General features: G+C 50.6%; 2 protein-coding genes across 2 annotated transcripts; one reads left to right on the top strand and one right to left on the bottom strand.

Annotated features, from left to right (window-relative positions):
* Positions 1 to 30: 30 nt before the first annotated feature.
* Positions 31 to 2,865, bottom strand: FIESC28_05254 (uncharacterized protein; the record flags this gene model as incomplete). Its single annotated transcript, XM_031159401.1, has 3 exons — positions 31 to 626; positions 697 to 780; positions 1,638 to 2,865. The coding sequence occupies 3 exons, from the start codon at positions 2,863 to 2,865 to the stop codon at positions 31 to 33; spliced, it is 1,908 nt and encodes a 635-aa protein (XP_031016472.1).
* A 601-nt stretch (positions 2,866 to 3,466) lies between these two features.
* Positions 3,467 to 16,793, top strand: FIESC28_05255 (uncharacterized protein; the record flags this gene model as incomplete). Its single annotated transcript, XM_031159402.1, has 7 exons — positions 3,467 to 4,304; positions 4,353 to 10,900; positions 10,950 to 15,182; positions 15,433 to 15,906; positions 15,946 to 16,373; positions 16,425 to 16,500; positions 16,551 to 16,793. 7 exons carry the CDS (start codon positions 3,467 to 3,469, stop codon positions 16,791 to 16,793), a joined length of 12,840 nt encoding a protein of 4,279 aa, XP_031016473.1.
* Positions 16,794 to 17,111: the final 318 nt, after the last annotated feature.

Genomic DNA, 17,111 nt, shown 5'->3' on the forward strand with positions numbered 1-17,111 from the left:
TCCCCCAATACCGTATCTAAAAATAGCGTATCAAGCACCGGAGCGTCTCTGCTCAATCAGGTTAGGAACTCCAAAGACTTCCTTCACATCAACGTTCTCAATCGTGCTCAAATACCAAGTCAAAACATTCGGGAACTGCTTCCTCATGGGCTCATCAATAACGTGCATAAATCCCCACAGCAGAGAAGAAGCCCCGGTCAAGTCAGCAAGTGTAACTACGTCCCTAACAAGTCGAGTGCCTAACTCCAATTGCTTCTCCAACACAGTCAGCGCGTGTTCCAATCGGGCCAGTGCCTTGGCCTCAGTAGATTGATCAAAGGGGGTCATTCCTACTCTCCACATGACGAGGTCCAGTACGGCAGGGTAGATCTCATCAGCGAAGAAGGAAATCCACTGTTGGATCTTTGCTGATGTCATAGCGTCCTCTCCAAGGAGTTGACCAGCGCGAGGTCCGCATTGGGAAACATATCTGGCGATCGCGTCTGACTCAGCAAGACAGAACCCGTCAGCTCCCTCAAAGGCTGGAACTTTGCCAGCGGGGAATTTGATGAGAAACTCAGTGGACTTGTTGGTCACAAAGTGTTGGTAAGGGGGAATCTCGATGTCGAGCTTGTTGAGTTTGGCTGCTGCCAGAATCTGTATATAGGGTAAGCTTGTGCGAAATACTAGCGGGGGAGAACTAGAAAGGAAAATTACCTTGAAGACCCTGCCATTTGGCATGAAAGAATAGAGCGTTCCAAATGGTGCCATCTTCTCTGAGATCTGTCTTCTTGCTTGTTACTAGTGAATGTTCGAAAAGCTTGAGTAAATCACTTAAAGTTATTCAAGAGTACTGCTTCAACCCCAATATGTAAGCTTACAGGCTTGGCATTTCAAAAACCCTCCGACTTGGCTCCACCATCAGATGATCGACAGAGTTTGTTTTCAGCCCCACAGTTTCATTACACCTTTGTCTTTATTCACTCTACCTATATTACTGTCCGTATCTATGTACAACTACACCCATTCACCATTACCCACAGGGCAGATCCTACAAACCAACACTCGCGGCTCCAATGCCCATGTACCTGCGTGACATGGGGTTCAAATCCTTCAGAGAATTCAACCGTCTGGCTGTATTCGGTGTTCCGTATCTGTATCCATCCTGCGCCTGACGAAACATATTGCTCTTTGTCCGAAACTACCCTGAATATGGTTCCATAGCAGCCGGGAAGTGGGCATTCTCCAATTATTCCACTTATTCCTTGTTTTCGGGTTACACTACAGATAGCAATCTCGAATACACGTGGTTACAGTTGGTTGTCAGACTGGCGGCTAATTGAATCGTATGATAATTAAGGAACACGGAATCTACTGAGTCGGCGTATCCACATAAACGAAGTTACCTACATGCTGAATTGCCTAATTTGCTAAGCGTAGGATTATGTACTATTTCAGCCAGACAAGACAGGTCCAAAATATACGATATTCACATTATCGCATCTTACAGGTTCGAGCCAGCATGTCAATTTAGTGTCTGACCCCAATTTTCGACGACAGATATAGAAAGATTACATAGAACTTTCCAAAATAAGTAATTGGTTACAGCAAGCTACCGATCACCTCTCATAAGGCGTCCCGCTTAATCCCAAAAGTACCGTCCAGCCACGAAAACATCTTCTGGTGAACCACAGCCAAAGCCCCAATCTTAGCCTGTAAGCCACCAAAATCCACTCCCTTACCAATCCACAAGTGCTTGTCGTTGGGTCCCAAGGACGTCAGCCCCTCAAATATGGGGTTTGAGTTTAGGTCGGGCGTGAAGTAGAAAGAATCCGCTGCGCCAGTGATCAAGGTGGGACACTTGATTTTGGAGAGGTAACCGCCCTTGAGCGAAATCTGCTGCATAACACGGAGAACATCTGCGGGGGTGTCTACCCCAAAGACCCATTTTCCGTGACCAAACTCCCATGCGATCTGGAAATTGACGGCTGTAAGGCGGTCGACTACCCAGTTGAAGATGCTGTCACTCAACCAACCGGACACCCATCCGTTGATGAACCAGGCGGGCATGCGGCTGCGGGTGATCTCAAATAGATCGTAGGGCCCATCGCAAGAGACGCATGCCTTGATTCGGGGATCGACGGCAGCGCGCAGTGACAGGTAGCCACCCAATGAGGCGCCAAAGATAGCGAGGCGATCAAGATCCAGATCGTAGTCAGCGGCGACTTCATCTGTGACGAAGTCCAAGACCTGGCTGACTACCTTCTCCCAGTCTGGTCGAAGGCTCAGCTTTCCGACACGTAGAGGAAGACCCTGGCCAGGACCGTCAAAGCTGAAGACGGCATAGCCTCGAGGAAGAGCACCAGCGGCACCGTAAAAGTAAAGTTCTTCCTGGGTAGAGTCGAAACCTCCGGTCTGAAGAACGAGTGGGATCTTGCCAGGTAGTCTGTGCTGGGGGGCAGGGACGTATAGTCTTCCAGGTAGTCTGATGTCTTTCTCGTAAGGAATATCTAAATTCTTGACAGTGGCATCTAGCAAGACCCATCCTTTGTCAAAAGCTTCAACACTGGCCTTTGACGAAGGCAGAATGCGTGGATCATTAGGAGTGCAGTGGAGGAGAAACTCGCTAGCACGCCAGTAGTTGGCTGAGCGGATATAAGCCCAGCATGCTCCTGTCCTGTCACCGACAGCAGCAGCTTCCTCAGCCAAAGCCTGTGCCTTCTCGGCTTGTTCTCTCCAGGCTTTGTACCAACTCTCTGGGTCACCATCTTTGATATGGCTGGCGGTGGTGAGGCATTCTCCAACTTCAGCACCCTGGAACGGAACAGTACCAAGGAGACGCAGAAACTCGAAATTAAAAAAGTCCGAGGGAAAGACTTTGTGCATGATGGGCAGTTTTCGGTAGTCAAAAACGATGGAAAAAATAGAGAAGGGAGATATTGGGGATACGAGGGCGAGTACAAAGTCCTCAAAAACACCATGAATACGTAGATGTAGTCGAAATCGACGATCAGCCGCACACACGAATACACGCTTTCGGAATATTACACGGCAGAATAACATCCGATCGTAAAGCCGGCATGTCAGATCCTACGGTCACCGCCGCCAGCCGGTGTGCGCCGTGTATAATACGATGCCTGCTTACGGTGTGAGTATTTTAGCGCCCCATCAAGCAGGTGCATGGAAAAAGAGGCAATGGAAGAGAAGCGAAGCAGAAGGAGAAGGTGGCCAGGGGGTGTTGTGAATCCTTCAGACGTGCAGGACTTCCATCCCTGTCTCACCTGAATATTCCACAAAAACACGAAACATAGACTACGTACTATCAGACTGGCTCATTGGTGGCAATCGGTGATGTTGCAATTAACATTTATACGATCAAGTCTGGAGTCGATTATCAGAGAGTAGCCCTTCAACATCTACCAGCACTCCTCTATTCAACACCCAGCGGAAACTATCTTTAACATTTTCTGACCATCACTCTACCACAATGGCTAGTCAATGTTTTTCTAAAGAGCCAATCGCCATTATTGGCACTTCCTGTCGCTTTCCCGGCGGCGCCAATACTCCCTCCAAACTCTGGGATCTTCTAACTGAGAAGAGAGACGTTCAATCGCCCATTCCACCGGAGCGCTTCAACGTCGATGCTTTTTATAGCAGCAATGGGGACAAGAACGGATGCACCGACGTAAAGAAGGCGTATCTATTATCCGAGGACATTCGCTTGTTCGATGCCTCGTTCTTCAAGATCAACCCTCGTGAGGCTGAGGCCATGGACCCTCAGCAGAGACTCTTGCTTGAGGCCGTATACGAGGCCACAGAGACAGCTGGCTTACCCATGGAGGATCTGAAAGGATCTGACACTGCCGTCTACGTTGGGTGCATGACTGGGGATTATCATGAGATGCTCATGCGTGATCCTCAGGATATGCCTAAGTATATGGCCACAGGTACAGCTCGCAGCATTCTCTCCAACCGTATTTCTTATCTCTTCGACTGGAAGGGTCCATCGATGACCATCGATACGGCCTGTTCTTCCAGTCTTGTCGCGGTCTATGATGCAGTCACTGCCCTCCGCAACGGCGTTTCTGGCATCGCCTGTGCAGGAGGTGTCAACCTCATTCTTGGTCCTGATATGATGATTTCAGAGTCCAAACTGCACATGTTGTCCCCTACAGGTCGAAGCAGGATGTGGGATGCGTCAGCCAATGGTTATGCACGAGGTGAAGGCGTAGCAGCCATCATGATGAAGACTCTGTCGCAGGCGTTGGCGGATGGCGATCATATTGAGGGGATTATCCGAGAAATCGGAGTCAACTCAGACGGACGTAAGTAATTTGGCACCGAGTATCCTAATACCACTCACATATTTGCAGGTACCAATGGGATTACACTTCCCAGCCCTGATGCCCAAAAGGCACTTATTCGGCAAACCTACCGGAATGCTGGTCTTGACGTCTTCAAGGACCGGTGCCAGTTTTTCGAAGCTCATGGAACTGGCACTCCCGCAGGCGACCCTCTTGAAGCCCGTGCGATCCACGAAGCTTTCTTCAGCAACGGTATTATTGTCGATGAGCCCATGTATGTCGGCTCTGTCAAGACGGCTATTGGTCACCTTGAAGGATGTGCTGGTCTCGCTGGAATGATCAAGGCTCTTGAGGCTGTCAAGAGAGGCATCATTCCACCAAACCAGCTCTTTGAGAATTTGAACCCAGCCATCAAACCTTACACTTCCAACCTAAAGCTTCCTGTTGAATCTCATCCTTGGCCCAAGCTGGCTGTTGGATCCGCCCGACGCGCCAGCGTTAATTCGTTTGGATTCGGCGGTACCAATGTTCATGCCATTATTGAGCACTTCGACAATTCATCTACACAGACCTCTGCCAACGAGGCTATCTCTACACCCCTCCTCCTCTCAGCGAACAGCGACCTTTCACTACGCGCCCAGATCTCCCAACTTGCTGATGTTCTTGAGAATGCCGAGAGCCAACAAGTTGAGAGTATCTTGTACACCTTGGCCCACAGACGCTCGCAGCTCCCTCTCAGGACCTATTTCTCTGGCCACGATCTACCAAGTCTCCAGAAGAAGCTGAGGAGTGCTACCGTCGAGGATATCGTTCTGCCTACTTCCAAGCAGGATGTTCCCCTGGGCCCGACCCCACGCATCCTTGGTGTCTTTACTGGTCAAGGTGCTCAGTGGCCTACTATGGGAAGGGAGCTCCTGAAGTCTTCACCTTTCGCTCGAAGATTAATAGCCTCTCTGGAAGATTCTCTCGCCAGGCTACCCGAGCCTCCTGCCTGGACGCTTACCGAGCAGATCATGGCCGACAAAGACACGTCTCGTCTGAGCGAAGCCGCCATCTCACAACCCCTTTGCACTGCTGTACAGCTCATGGTCGTTGAACTACTTCGCAAAGCTGGGATCAAGTTCGACTGTGTCATTGGCCACTCGTCTGGTGAGATCAGTGCTGCTTATGCTGCAGGTTTTCTTTCTCTTCAGGACGCTATCAGAGTGGCATACTTCCGTGGTGTCTGTGCCAAACTCGCTGGTGGAGCCAACGGAGCCCAAGGATCTATGATGGCTGTTGGTCTCTCTTACGAAGAAGCATCTGTCTTCTGCGAGGAGAACTTCCCCGGGCTTGTTGATTTGGCTGCCAGCAACGCTCCCTCTAGCACCACGCTTTCGGGAGACAAGGCTGGTATTGAGGAAGCCAAGGCATTGTTGGATCAACAAGGCACATTCGCTCGTGTTCTTCGGGTCGACACTGCATACCACTCTCACCACATGCATCCTTGTGCTGAGCCATATCTTGATTTGCTTCAAGCTGTCAACGTCAAGGCTCTGCCCGGCGATGAGTCTTGTGAGTGGTACTCCAGCGTCTTGGGCGAGCGCATCGATGCATCTCTCCACGGTGAGGCGTTGGCTGGCGAATACTGGGTCGAGAACATGATCAATCCCGTTCTATTTTCCATGGCGTCAGAGCTCGCCTCTGGCGCTACGCTGCCTTGCCATGTGGCCGTCGAAGTTGGACCTCATCCTGCGCTCAAGGGTCCTTTCAACCAGACTTATAAGCGTGCGACAGGGTCTCAACTACCGTATCAGGCTACTCTATCCCGAAATGTTCATGATGTTGCTGCTTTGAGCGATACTCTCGGCTTCATTTGGTCTCACCTGGGTAAGGGGTCTGTCGACTTTACTTCTTATACTCAGGCCTTTTCCACATCGTTCAACACAACCTTGGCGACGGACCTTCCTCCTTATTCTTGGGACCATACACAGTCGTTCTGGAGAGAATCCAGAAAGTCTCTCAAGTATCGCCAGCGTGACCATCCACCTCATACTCTGCTAGGTGTGCGATCCGTCGAAGACCCGGGTGATAGCTTGCGATGGCTGAATCATCTACGACTTGAAGACGTTCCTTGGCTTGATGGTCACAAGGTAGAAGGTCAGGTTGTGTTGCCCGCTGCTGCCTACTTGGTCATGGCGATGGAGTCTGCTCGGGCTATTGACGAGACCAAGAGCGTCCAACTTGTCGAGCTGTCTGAGGTCCACATCATGAGCGCCATCCAGTTGGGCCAAGACTTACAAGCCATTGAGACTGTCTTTAACCTCGAGGTTGGAGACCACCAGCCAAGTCATGCGACCGCTACATGGTCGTTGTCTACACCTTTGCGCGACGGAAATTGGAAGTGCAACGCTAAGGGCAAGGTTCGTGTTGAGTTTGGTTCAATGGACGGGGCTTCTCTTTTACCATCGCGGACGACACCCATCGCTTCTCTGACTTCTGTAGATGTGGAGAGATTCTACAGCTCTTTGACAAGTATTGGCCTTGAATACGCTGGCGAGTTCAAGCACCTCGACAGTATCGAGCGACAATTGAGTTTCGCCACCGCACGCACGCGACACATCACCCCAGACTTCGCAGCTATGATTCATCCCGCTCTTTTGGATGCCGCGTTCCAGTCCATCTTTGCTGCCTACTGCTGGCCCGATGACGGAAGCCTTCAAGCACCCTTTGTCCCTACTTATTTCCGAAGTCTCCGCATTGTCAACACTAGCCAACTGCGACACGACGATGAGTTGGTCGTTGACTCATTCTTGACCAACACGAACGAGCGTGAGCTTACTGCGGATATGGATGTTTTCGAAACCACCAACAATGGGCCTGTGTTGCAGCTCGAGGGGCTGACCTGTACTTCGCTTCTCCGACCTGGACCCAGTAATGCCAAGGAGCTCTACACAAAGACAGAGTGGGAGGTCGACATCACTAGTGCCATCGCAAGTTCAGAAGCCGGCGAGGAGGATACGGCATCTGACCTGGAGCTTGTGGACCTGTGTGAGCGTCTCTCTTATTTCTACCTCCGAGAACTCAACAAGGAAGTCCGCCGCGATGAGGTTCCCAATTTTGATTGGCACTACCAGCGCATCTTTGAGTGGATAGACAACCTCTTCCCTTCAATTCGGTCAGGCAACCATCCTACTATCAAGGAGACGTGGTCGTCCGACTCTAGAGAGTCGCTCATGCAGCAATCCGCCAAATTCCCCGGTCGTATCGATCTTCAGCTAATCCAAGCTGTGGGTGAGAATCTTCCTGCTGTCGTCCGCAAACAGACAACTATGTTGGAGCACATGGTCAAGGACGATATGCTTAACCGTATCTACAAGTATGGTCTTGGATTTGAGAGGGCCAACGTCTACCTTGGTCGCATCTCCAAGCAGCTTGCTCATCGGTATCCCCGCATGAATATCCTTGAGATTGGTGCTGGTACTGGAGGTGCCACTAAGGGTATTCTCGAGTCACTTAGTACTACTTTCAAGAGCTACACGTTCACTGATATCTCGACTGGCTTCTTTGAGGCAGCCGCTGAGACCTTTGAACCTTGGGCTTCAAAGATGATCTTCAAGCCTTTGAACATCGAGAACGACCCTACAGAGCAAGGCTTCCCACAGGCGCACTACGACTTCATTATTGCTTCGAACGTCCTTCACGCCACTAAGTCCCTTGAAGTCACCATGCAGAACACCCGTAAGCTTCTGAAGCCTGGTGGCCAGCTACTTTTGTTGGAGGTCACGAGTGATATTGTGCGGGTCAAGCTCATGATGTCCGGCCTCTCGGGTTGGTGGCTCGGAGGTGATGATGGACGTCGCTATGGGCCGACAATCCCGGTGTCTCAGTGGGATTCCTTATTGAAGCAGACCGGTTTCTCAGGAGTTGACAAGACTGTCGATGACTTTGTGGACAACAAGAAGTATATGACTTCGGTTATGTTGTCCCAGGCTGTTGATGACAGAATGCAGCTTTTGAGACAGCCTCTTGCTACGTCTGGAGACTGGCTCAAATCACACGCTATCACCATCGTTGGTGGCAAGCACAAGGATATGTCTACTGAGATTGTGAAGCTCGTCACGCAAATCAACGGAGTTCATGAGAATCCCATACACTACGTCGATAGCTTTGAGCAGCTGGCATCATCCGATATCCACGTTCGTTCGGCCTTGGTGCTGGAGGATCTTGACGAGCCAATTCTCAAGAATCTGACTGACGATAAGCTTCGAGGAGTGCAGCGACTCATCAACGAATGTCGACAAGTACTTTGGGTTTCTAAGGGGTGCCAGCGGGACGAGCCCTTCGCTAACATGTCCGTGGGTATGTGTCGCAGTCTGGCTTCAGAGTACCCACACATTCATCTGCAGCATGTCGATGTTGAAGGGGATATCACATCACTCACCCCATCCCGCATTGCTGAAGCTCTGCTTCAGTTAGTGTATCGAGGATCTCTCAAGTCGGACGACATTGTCTGGTCTATTGAAGCTGAGTTGATCCTGAGGGAGGATCAGTGGTTCATCCCCCGTGTGAAGTCTGATCAGGAACTTAATGATCAGCTCAACGCTAGCAAGATGACACTTCAAGCCAATAAGACTCTCGCCAACGACATGGTAGAGATCCAAAAGCGTCGCAACCAGTTCGTAGTCGTCGAGCCAGCTGCTTCGCTTCATCTATCCAGCTCTTCATCACCAGTTGAAATTGCTGTCACACACTCCCTTCTTTACCCGTTTAAGCTCGGTCACAAGTCTTCTGGATATCTTTGCTATGGATACACGGCCACTGAGCCCAAAACCCGAGTCTTTGCTATCTCTGGATCCAACCGATCTAGAATCTCGGTCCCTCCTTTCTTTGCCTGGGATCTGTCTTCCAACGATGTCGAACCTGTTAACCTTTTGCGCAAGATTGCCTTTGCAATCACTGCGGAGAGGGTGTTCGGGGATACTGAGAGCGGTTCCACTGTCCTGATTCACGAGGCAGATGAGTTTATTGGTGCTGCTCTCCAGTGGAAAGCAGCCGAGCTTGGTCTCGAGATTGTGTTGACCACTTCCGATTTCACCAAGGCCAAGTCAGGAGATATGACATTTGTACATGCACTGGCCCCTGAGCGTGTGGTGAGCAAGGCCATTCCACAAGGTACCAGGCTGATCGTGGACCTTTCCGGAAGGGATTACAAGATTACAGAGCCTACCTTTGGACGCCATATCTCGTCGCATATTCGGGTCGTGCAGCTACAGGATATTATTGATAGTCAGCCACAAGGCATTGAAGATCCTATCATCCATGGTGTTCGGGATGCCATCGCCTCTTCACTCCACCTCGAGGGCGTTGGTCCTGTCACTGCGATCCCCAATGTGGTCAACAAACCAGTCTCTATCAAAGACTACGCTACTGTTGTCGAGTTCTCCACCAACGCAACTATTCCCGCAGTGATTCAGCCTCTTGAGGGCCACAACCTCTTCCGATCAGACAAGACCTATCTTCTGGTTGGTTTCACGGGAGGTCTTGGCAAAGCTCTTTGTCGATGGATGGTATCGTGCGGTGTTCGTCACATTGCTTTGACAACCAGAAACGTCGATACTTTCGACAAGGTCTGGCTGGAGGAGCTGACTCTGCAGGGCGCCGAGGTCAAACTCTTCCAGGCTGATGTCAATGCGAAGGACGCCCTGACCCAGGCTTATCAACAAATCATCGAGCAGATGCCTCCTGTTTGCGGTGCTGCCAACGCTGCTCTGCTTCTGTCTGATCGCACCTTTAGTGAGCTCAAGGTCCAGGACTTCCTCAAGGTCTTTGGTCCCAAGGTCAAGGCCACTCAAAACCTTCATGACCTACTCAAGGAGCAGAAGCTTGACTTCTTCATCATGTTTTCTTCCCTGGCGAGTGTCGTCGGCAACCGTGGTCAGGCCAACTATGCTGCATCAAACTTGTTTATGAGTGCCATCGCCGCGCAGCGTCGTGCTCAAGGTCTTGCTGCCTCTGTGATGCATATTGGCATGGTTCTTGGTGTTGGCTACGTTTCTTCAACTGGCGCATACGAGGCCATTCTAAGAAGCTCCAATTACATGGCCATTTCTGAGACTGACCTTTTCAATATGTTCCTCCAGGCCATTCTTGTCGGCCAGCCGGACTCTACTCGCGGCCCTGAGCTTATCACTGGTCTGAACCGCTACAGTCTCGAGCCCGATGCTCAGAAGTACTTTTGGCGAGACAACATGCGTTTCTCTCATCATACAGTCGAGGAGGAGCGTCAAGAGCGTTCTTCTTCTACCAAGGTGTCCATGTCTCAACGTCTTGAGGAGACTAAGGATGCTACTGAGATCTTGGCCATTGTTGAGGAGGAGTTCTGTACCAAGCTTGAACGTATGCTTCAGGCTGAGACTGGGTCGGTTAAGACTTCTCAGTCTCTTCTGGGCCTGGGAGTGGATTCCCTCATTGCTGCTGAGATCCGATCGTGGTTCTTTAAGGAGCTTGACATTGATATTCCTGTGCTGGAGATTCTCAATACTGCTTCTATTTCGGAGCTTTGTTCCGCTGCGGTCTCTAGCCTGCCAGCGGTGTCCGGACAGCCGGCCGAGTCCAAGACAGAGGTGACTAAGGAGGTAAGATCAACTAACACTCATTGAATATGGATACGTCTGACATCTATAGGCGATAAAATCACTCGATACCGTCCAAACATCAACATCGGTGTCATCAGCACTGCCCACTGAGCATGAGCCTTTCACTCGCCCTAACTCTACTCAGGTCTCCACCAGCGAAACCGACTCCGAGGAGAAGGCATCACTCAAGCCCACGATTGTCCGCAGTGGTCCTTTGTCCTTCGCACAAGAACGTCTGTGGTTCCTCCAACAGTTCCTCCAGAATAAAGCTACCTACAACGTCACCATGCGCTACCGGATCAGTGGCCCTCTACGACTAAAGGACCTTGGTGATGCTTTCCAACAAGTCATTCAGCGTCACGAGACTCTTCGTACGGCCTTCTTCATCGATCCTAAGACCGATTCCCCCAGACAGGCCGTGCTCAAGGATTCCCCTTTTAGCCTGGAGCTGAAGCACAACACTACCGCCAAGGCTGAGTACAAGCGTATGCAGCAGACAACTTATGACCTTGAGAGGGGCGATGTGATCAGAGTCGTGATTGTTCCCAACTCAGACGAGGAGCACGACCTCATCTTTGGCTTTCATCACATCGCACTTGACGGCTTCAGTGCACAGATTATGGTGCGAGACCTGGCCATGGCTTACTCTGGGCAGACTCTCGCACCGAAGGAGGTCGGCTATCTGGACTTCGCTATCGCACAGAAGTCAGCCAAGTTTCCTACTGACAGTATCGGCTACTGGAAGGCCGAGTTTGAAGAGCCTCCACCAACTCTGCCTGTGTTTGACTTTGCCGAAACTAACATGCGCATCCCCTTAACTGACTATACCACACGAGCATATGAGCGGACTCTTCCAGCTGAAGAAGGCGGTAAGACAAAGGCCGCTGCTCGAGCTCTTGGTGTAACTCCCTTTCACATTCACCTCGCCGCACTTCAAGTTGTCCTTTCGGATCTTGCTTCTACCAATGATATCTGTATTGGTATCACCGACGCCAACAAGACTCACGCAGCCCACATGGACGCTGTCGGCTTCTTCGTCAATCTCCTGCCCCTGCGTCTCCAATCAAATCCATCGCAGACACTAGCTGAGTTGGCCTGCAACGCCAAAACCAAGGCCAACCATGCCCTTGTCCACTCTCAAATCCCCTTCGACGTCCTTCTTGACGAGCTAAAGCTTCCTCGATCCACCATGCATAGTCCCTTGTTCCAGGTCGTCCTCAACTTCAAGATGGGTTCTACTCAGAAGGTGCCTCTCGCAGACTGTCAGGCCCAGCTCGTCACTTTCAAGGATGCTGACAACCCCTACGATCTAACATTCGATATCGAGACTTACAATGATGGTTCTACTTCTATTGTCATCAAGACTCAAGAGTATCTCTACACCCACAGTGAGCTTGGTTTCGTTCTCGACAGGTATATCGATGTCCTGTCTCTTTTTGCCAGTGAATCTTCGCAAACTCTAGGTCGGGCCTGCAAGCCTACTACTGCCCAGATCCAGAAGGCGTTGAGTCTTGGAAAGGGCGAGAGGATTCCGTCTCCTCGCTTAGAGACACTGTCTCATTACTTTGATGACTGGGTTGAGAAGCAACCTGACACTATTGCACTCCGTACTGATGATGGCAAGGCCTTGACTTATCGTCAATTGAAGGGGTTGGTCAACCAGATTGCGGCCACGCTTGTTGAAGCTGGCGTCTCTCAAGGTTCCAAGTTTGCTGTGTACTGTGAGCCAAGCATGTACATATTCGCTTTGCTCATGGCTATCGCCGAGGTCGGTGGTGTTTACGTGCCACTGGATGCTCAGAACCCGATCAAGCGCCTTCAGCTTATCGTCAATGATTGTCAACCTGATGTACTGGTGATAGATGATTCGACCAAGGACTCTGCTCCGGAGCTGGAAACCGCTGCCAAGTTCATCAACGTGTATAGCATTGACCCTACTTCTTCGGCCTCTCCTGACATTGAGAACCGCGCTCGGGGCTCAGGCATGGGTTACATCTACTACACCAGTGGAACAACAGGAGTGCCCAAGGGTGTCGCCCTCACTCACACCAACCTTGTACACCACATTGACGGTTTCATCCATTACACCGGCCTCAGGCGATGCACGATGCTCCAGCAGGCTCCTCTCGGTTTCGATATGTCACTCACTCAGATGTCACTCGTTGCCGTGCTTGGAGGAACTCTTGTTGTCGCTTCAAGTGATACACGTACGGACCCCATGCAAATTGCCCAATTGATGCTCGCTGAGAAGGTTACCCACACTTTTATGACACCTACGCTGGCTTTGGCTGTAATTCACCATGGGTATGAGTATCTGAGCAAATGTGTTGATTGGGAATTCGCTTTACTCTCTGGCGAAGCTGTCCGAGCTCATGTCCCTCCCGAGTTCAAGCGCCTTGGTCTCAAGAATCTTAGTCTCTATGATGGTTATGGACCGACTGAGATTACTATTAACAGTAGTTGTGGTCTCAATGAGCTTAGCGATACGACTCCTCACGACACCCGCAACCCTAGTATCGGTCTCGCTCTTCCCAACTACTCTTGCTACATCTTGAATGAGAACATGCAGCCAGTCCGTCCTGGATTCCCGGGCGAATTGGTTGTCGGTGGCTGTGGTATCGCGATTGGATACTTGAACCGGGGGGACCTCACCCAAGCTAGGTTTCTTCCTGATCCTTTTGCATCACCTGAGGATATCTCTCGTGGTTGGACCCGCATGTACCGCACCGGAGACAAGGCAAGGTTCCTACCTGATGGGCGTATCGCCTTCCTTGGACGTATTGCTGGCGACTCCCAGATCAAGCTCCGAGGATTCCGTATTGAACTCGAAGATGTCGCCAACACCATCGTCAAGGCCTCAAAGGGAGTCATTCCCGAAGCGGCTGTGTCTTTAAGAGAAGGTGAGAGCGGTGACGGAGACAGTGCTTTCTTGGTTGCTTTCGCCATCATCTCTGAGGCCCACTCGCCTCCGGACGTGAAAACCTATCTGAAGCAGCTACTAAAAGAGCTATGCCTTCCTCGCTACATGATCCCAGCCAGAATAGTCCTCACCGATAAATTGCCTATGAACTCTTCTGGTAAGCTGGATCAGTACGCTCTTGATGCTCTTCCTGTCCTGGTGGATGACGATGTCGTTCCGCAACCGCTCTCTGAGACTCAAGAGAGACTCAAGCTAGGTTGGCTCAAGGCTTTACCTCCTGTCACCGCAGACGTCAGTATTGGACCTGATACCGACTTTTTTGCTGCTGGTGGCAACTCCCTTCGCATTGTTACACTGAGGGAGTATATTTCTCGTGAGTTCGGTGTCACTGTTTCCGTGTTTGATCTTTTCCAGGGGAGCATGCTTAGTGAGATGGCCGCCAAGATCGATGGGTCAGCTAAGGCTATTGACACGAAGCCAATTGACTGGGTCGAGGAAACCCGGGTCGATTTGACTATCTCGCCTACAGAACCACAAACATCTCAAAAGTGCAACGACTTGCAAGTTGCCCTGACTGGATCAACTGGGTTCTTAGGTCTCTCTATCCTTAAATCGCTCCTTGCAGACAAACGTGTGGCAAAGGTGCACTGCCTTGCCATTCGTTCCTCGTCCAAGCTAGACCCTGTCTTCTCTTCATCGCGAGTTGTCTGCTACCCGGGGGATTTATCTCTGGCTCTTCTTGGATTGTCTGAGGAACAATTTGATACATTCGCCCGATCGATTGACCGCATTGTCCACAATGGTGCTGATGTTTCATTCCTCAAGCAATATCAATCCCTTAGACGGTCCAATGTTGAGTCGACCCGGGAACTGGCCCGAATGGCAGTTGCACGAAGCATTCCCTTCCACTTTGTCTCTACTGGTGGTGTTGTTAATCTCACTGGTCAAGACGGCCTTGCTGAAGTTTCAGTTTCTGACTACAAGCCACCGGTGGATGGGTCACTCGGCTATATCGCTTCCAAGTGGGCTTCAGAGCATATTTTGGAGACTTACACAAAGCATGGCCTTCCAGTCTGGATCCATCGTCCAGCCAACATTACGGGTACGAATGCGCCAACACAGGACTTGATGCAGAACATCTTCCACTACTCGGCTGAGACAAGCTCTCTCCCAGATCTTTCTAGCTGGAAGGGTTACTTTGACTTTGTCCCTGTCGAAAACGTAGCGGAAGGCATTGTCCGCTCAGTCGCTGAGATTGGCGAGGGCAAGGTAGTCTATCGTCACCACTGTGGTACACAGAAGGTCGCCGTTCATGATGTGAAAAATTATTTTGAGACGGAGCAGGCCAAGAGTATGGAGACGGTCAGTGTGGAGGAGTGGCTAGATCGTGCTAAGAATGCAGGTCTTGATTCTTTGACAGGTACTTTGGTGCAGAAGACGCTGAGCCAGGGTGGGGGTATTGTTCCCTGGCTTCGAACGGGTAGTTCATAGAGCCTTTCTTCTTTTCTTCCTTTTTTTGTTTCTTGGTTTTGAAGCGTAGTTTGGTAGTTCAGAGCTATTAATCATTTTCGCTACGAAACTTTCATTTCTTCTATCATGTGAATGTCATAAGACCGACAGTGTTATTTACCTTGACCTTTATGCCCTCTCCGATGCGATTGGGGGCGTTACCAAGAAAGACCTCGACACTCTCAAGACAAAGAGGCCTATCTTGGTCAACTCTGCCGATATGCACACTTTCTGTGTAAACTCTGCCGCCCTGAAGGCTTCTTCAATCACCAGCAAGACTGAAGATCAGCGAAATGGCAAGATCGAACGTCTTGCAGGCGGCAGAGAGCCCTCGGGCATTTTGCAAGACTCTGCAAGCGGGCTACTATCTGGTCCCAGTCCTCCCACATATGAGGAGAATGTCCAACCCGTTAAAGCTGCCCTAAAGCTTCTTCGACAAGAAGGCGTCACATCTTTTCAGGATGCTGGAGCTGACGAGACCGCGGCAAATGCTTTCGCTGCAGTGAAGAAGGAAGGTGGTTTGAGCGCTAGAGGTTTCTTCGACTACTCCATCACCCCTCCAGAGAACTCCACAGGAGTTGATGATCTGGATGAAGATGCTGTGAATGTGACGTAGCGGTGGAACGGCAAGGAGGAAATTGGATCTATGGCATCCCTCAAATGGCATGCTGTTAAGATGTTTATGGATGGCGTTATTCTGTACCCTCCAAACACCGGATCCCTCATTGAACCCTACTTTCAACCTGTCGACAACAGGTCAATGTGGAAGCCAAAGTCTAACACCGGGCCGAAAACATACTGGGATAATGACCTTCTCACCCGTACTCTCACTGGTTTTTTCAAGAACGGTATCGACGCACAGATCCACGTTGACGGATACATGGCCGTCCGAACTGCTTTTGACGCTCTAGAAGCTGTCAGAGAACAGAACCCCAAGCTCCGTGACTACCGTGTCGGGTTCGCCCACAATGAAGTTACCGATCCTTCAGATTGGCCACGATTCGCTGAGCTCAAGGCTGACCCTATTATGAACTTTTGGTGGTCGTAGGCAAGTTCTGTATGGTTTCCCAACGGTGTCAAGAGTATGGGACCTAGACGGGCGCAATATCTGGAAGCTTTTGGTGAGATTGCCAAGTTTGGCTCTGCGATTGTGCATGGCAGTGACTGGCCGGTAAGTCTCTTGATATCTCTCAACCTTATATGTCTAACATCCTTTACTAGATTGGCCCTCTTGACGAGTGGCTTTCTTTCAAGGCTGAAGTTACTCGATCAGGTGATCCAGAAATCCCACGCTCTCCTGCATCTCAAGGTGCACCCTATGAAGGCAAGGGTCTTCCAGCATTGACGCTCACTCGAGAGCAAGCCATTCGCGCCATTACCACTGAGAGCTCGAGGTTCCTCCGTGTAGACGCATACATCGGGTCACTCGAAGTCGGTAAGCTCGCTGACGCCATTGTTCTCTAGGCGAATTACTTCGAGGTACCCGAGGATGAAATCGCTCGCCAGAAGGCCTTGTTGACAATGGTCGGCGGTGAGCTTGTCTATATTGCTGATGAGATTGACTTTGGAAATGGCGTTGAGGCCAAGTTCCCTAACAACGATACTGTTTCTAAGACTCTCAACAGGAGGAGTGTTGGTGGTCTTCAGGGCAGAGATCTGTCGCAGGAAGGGAAGAGGGCTTTCCAGGTTCTTCAACCACGTGGCATTTGTGGGCATTCTCATAAGCATTGATTGTGAGTCCATTCGGTTACAACTTACAAGTAGGTTCAAGAATGTCACGTC

The sequence above is a fragment of the Fusarium coffeatum genome, assembly GCF_003316985.1.
Source record: "Fusarium coffeatum strain FIESC_28 chromosome Unknown BRIP53273_contig_113, whole genome shotgun sequence".
Taxonomy (NCBI): Eukaryota; Fungi; Ascomycota; class Sordariomycetes; order Hypocreales; family Nectriaceae; genus Fusarium; species Fusarium coffeatum.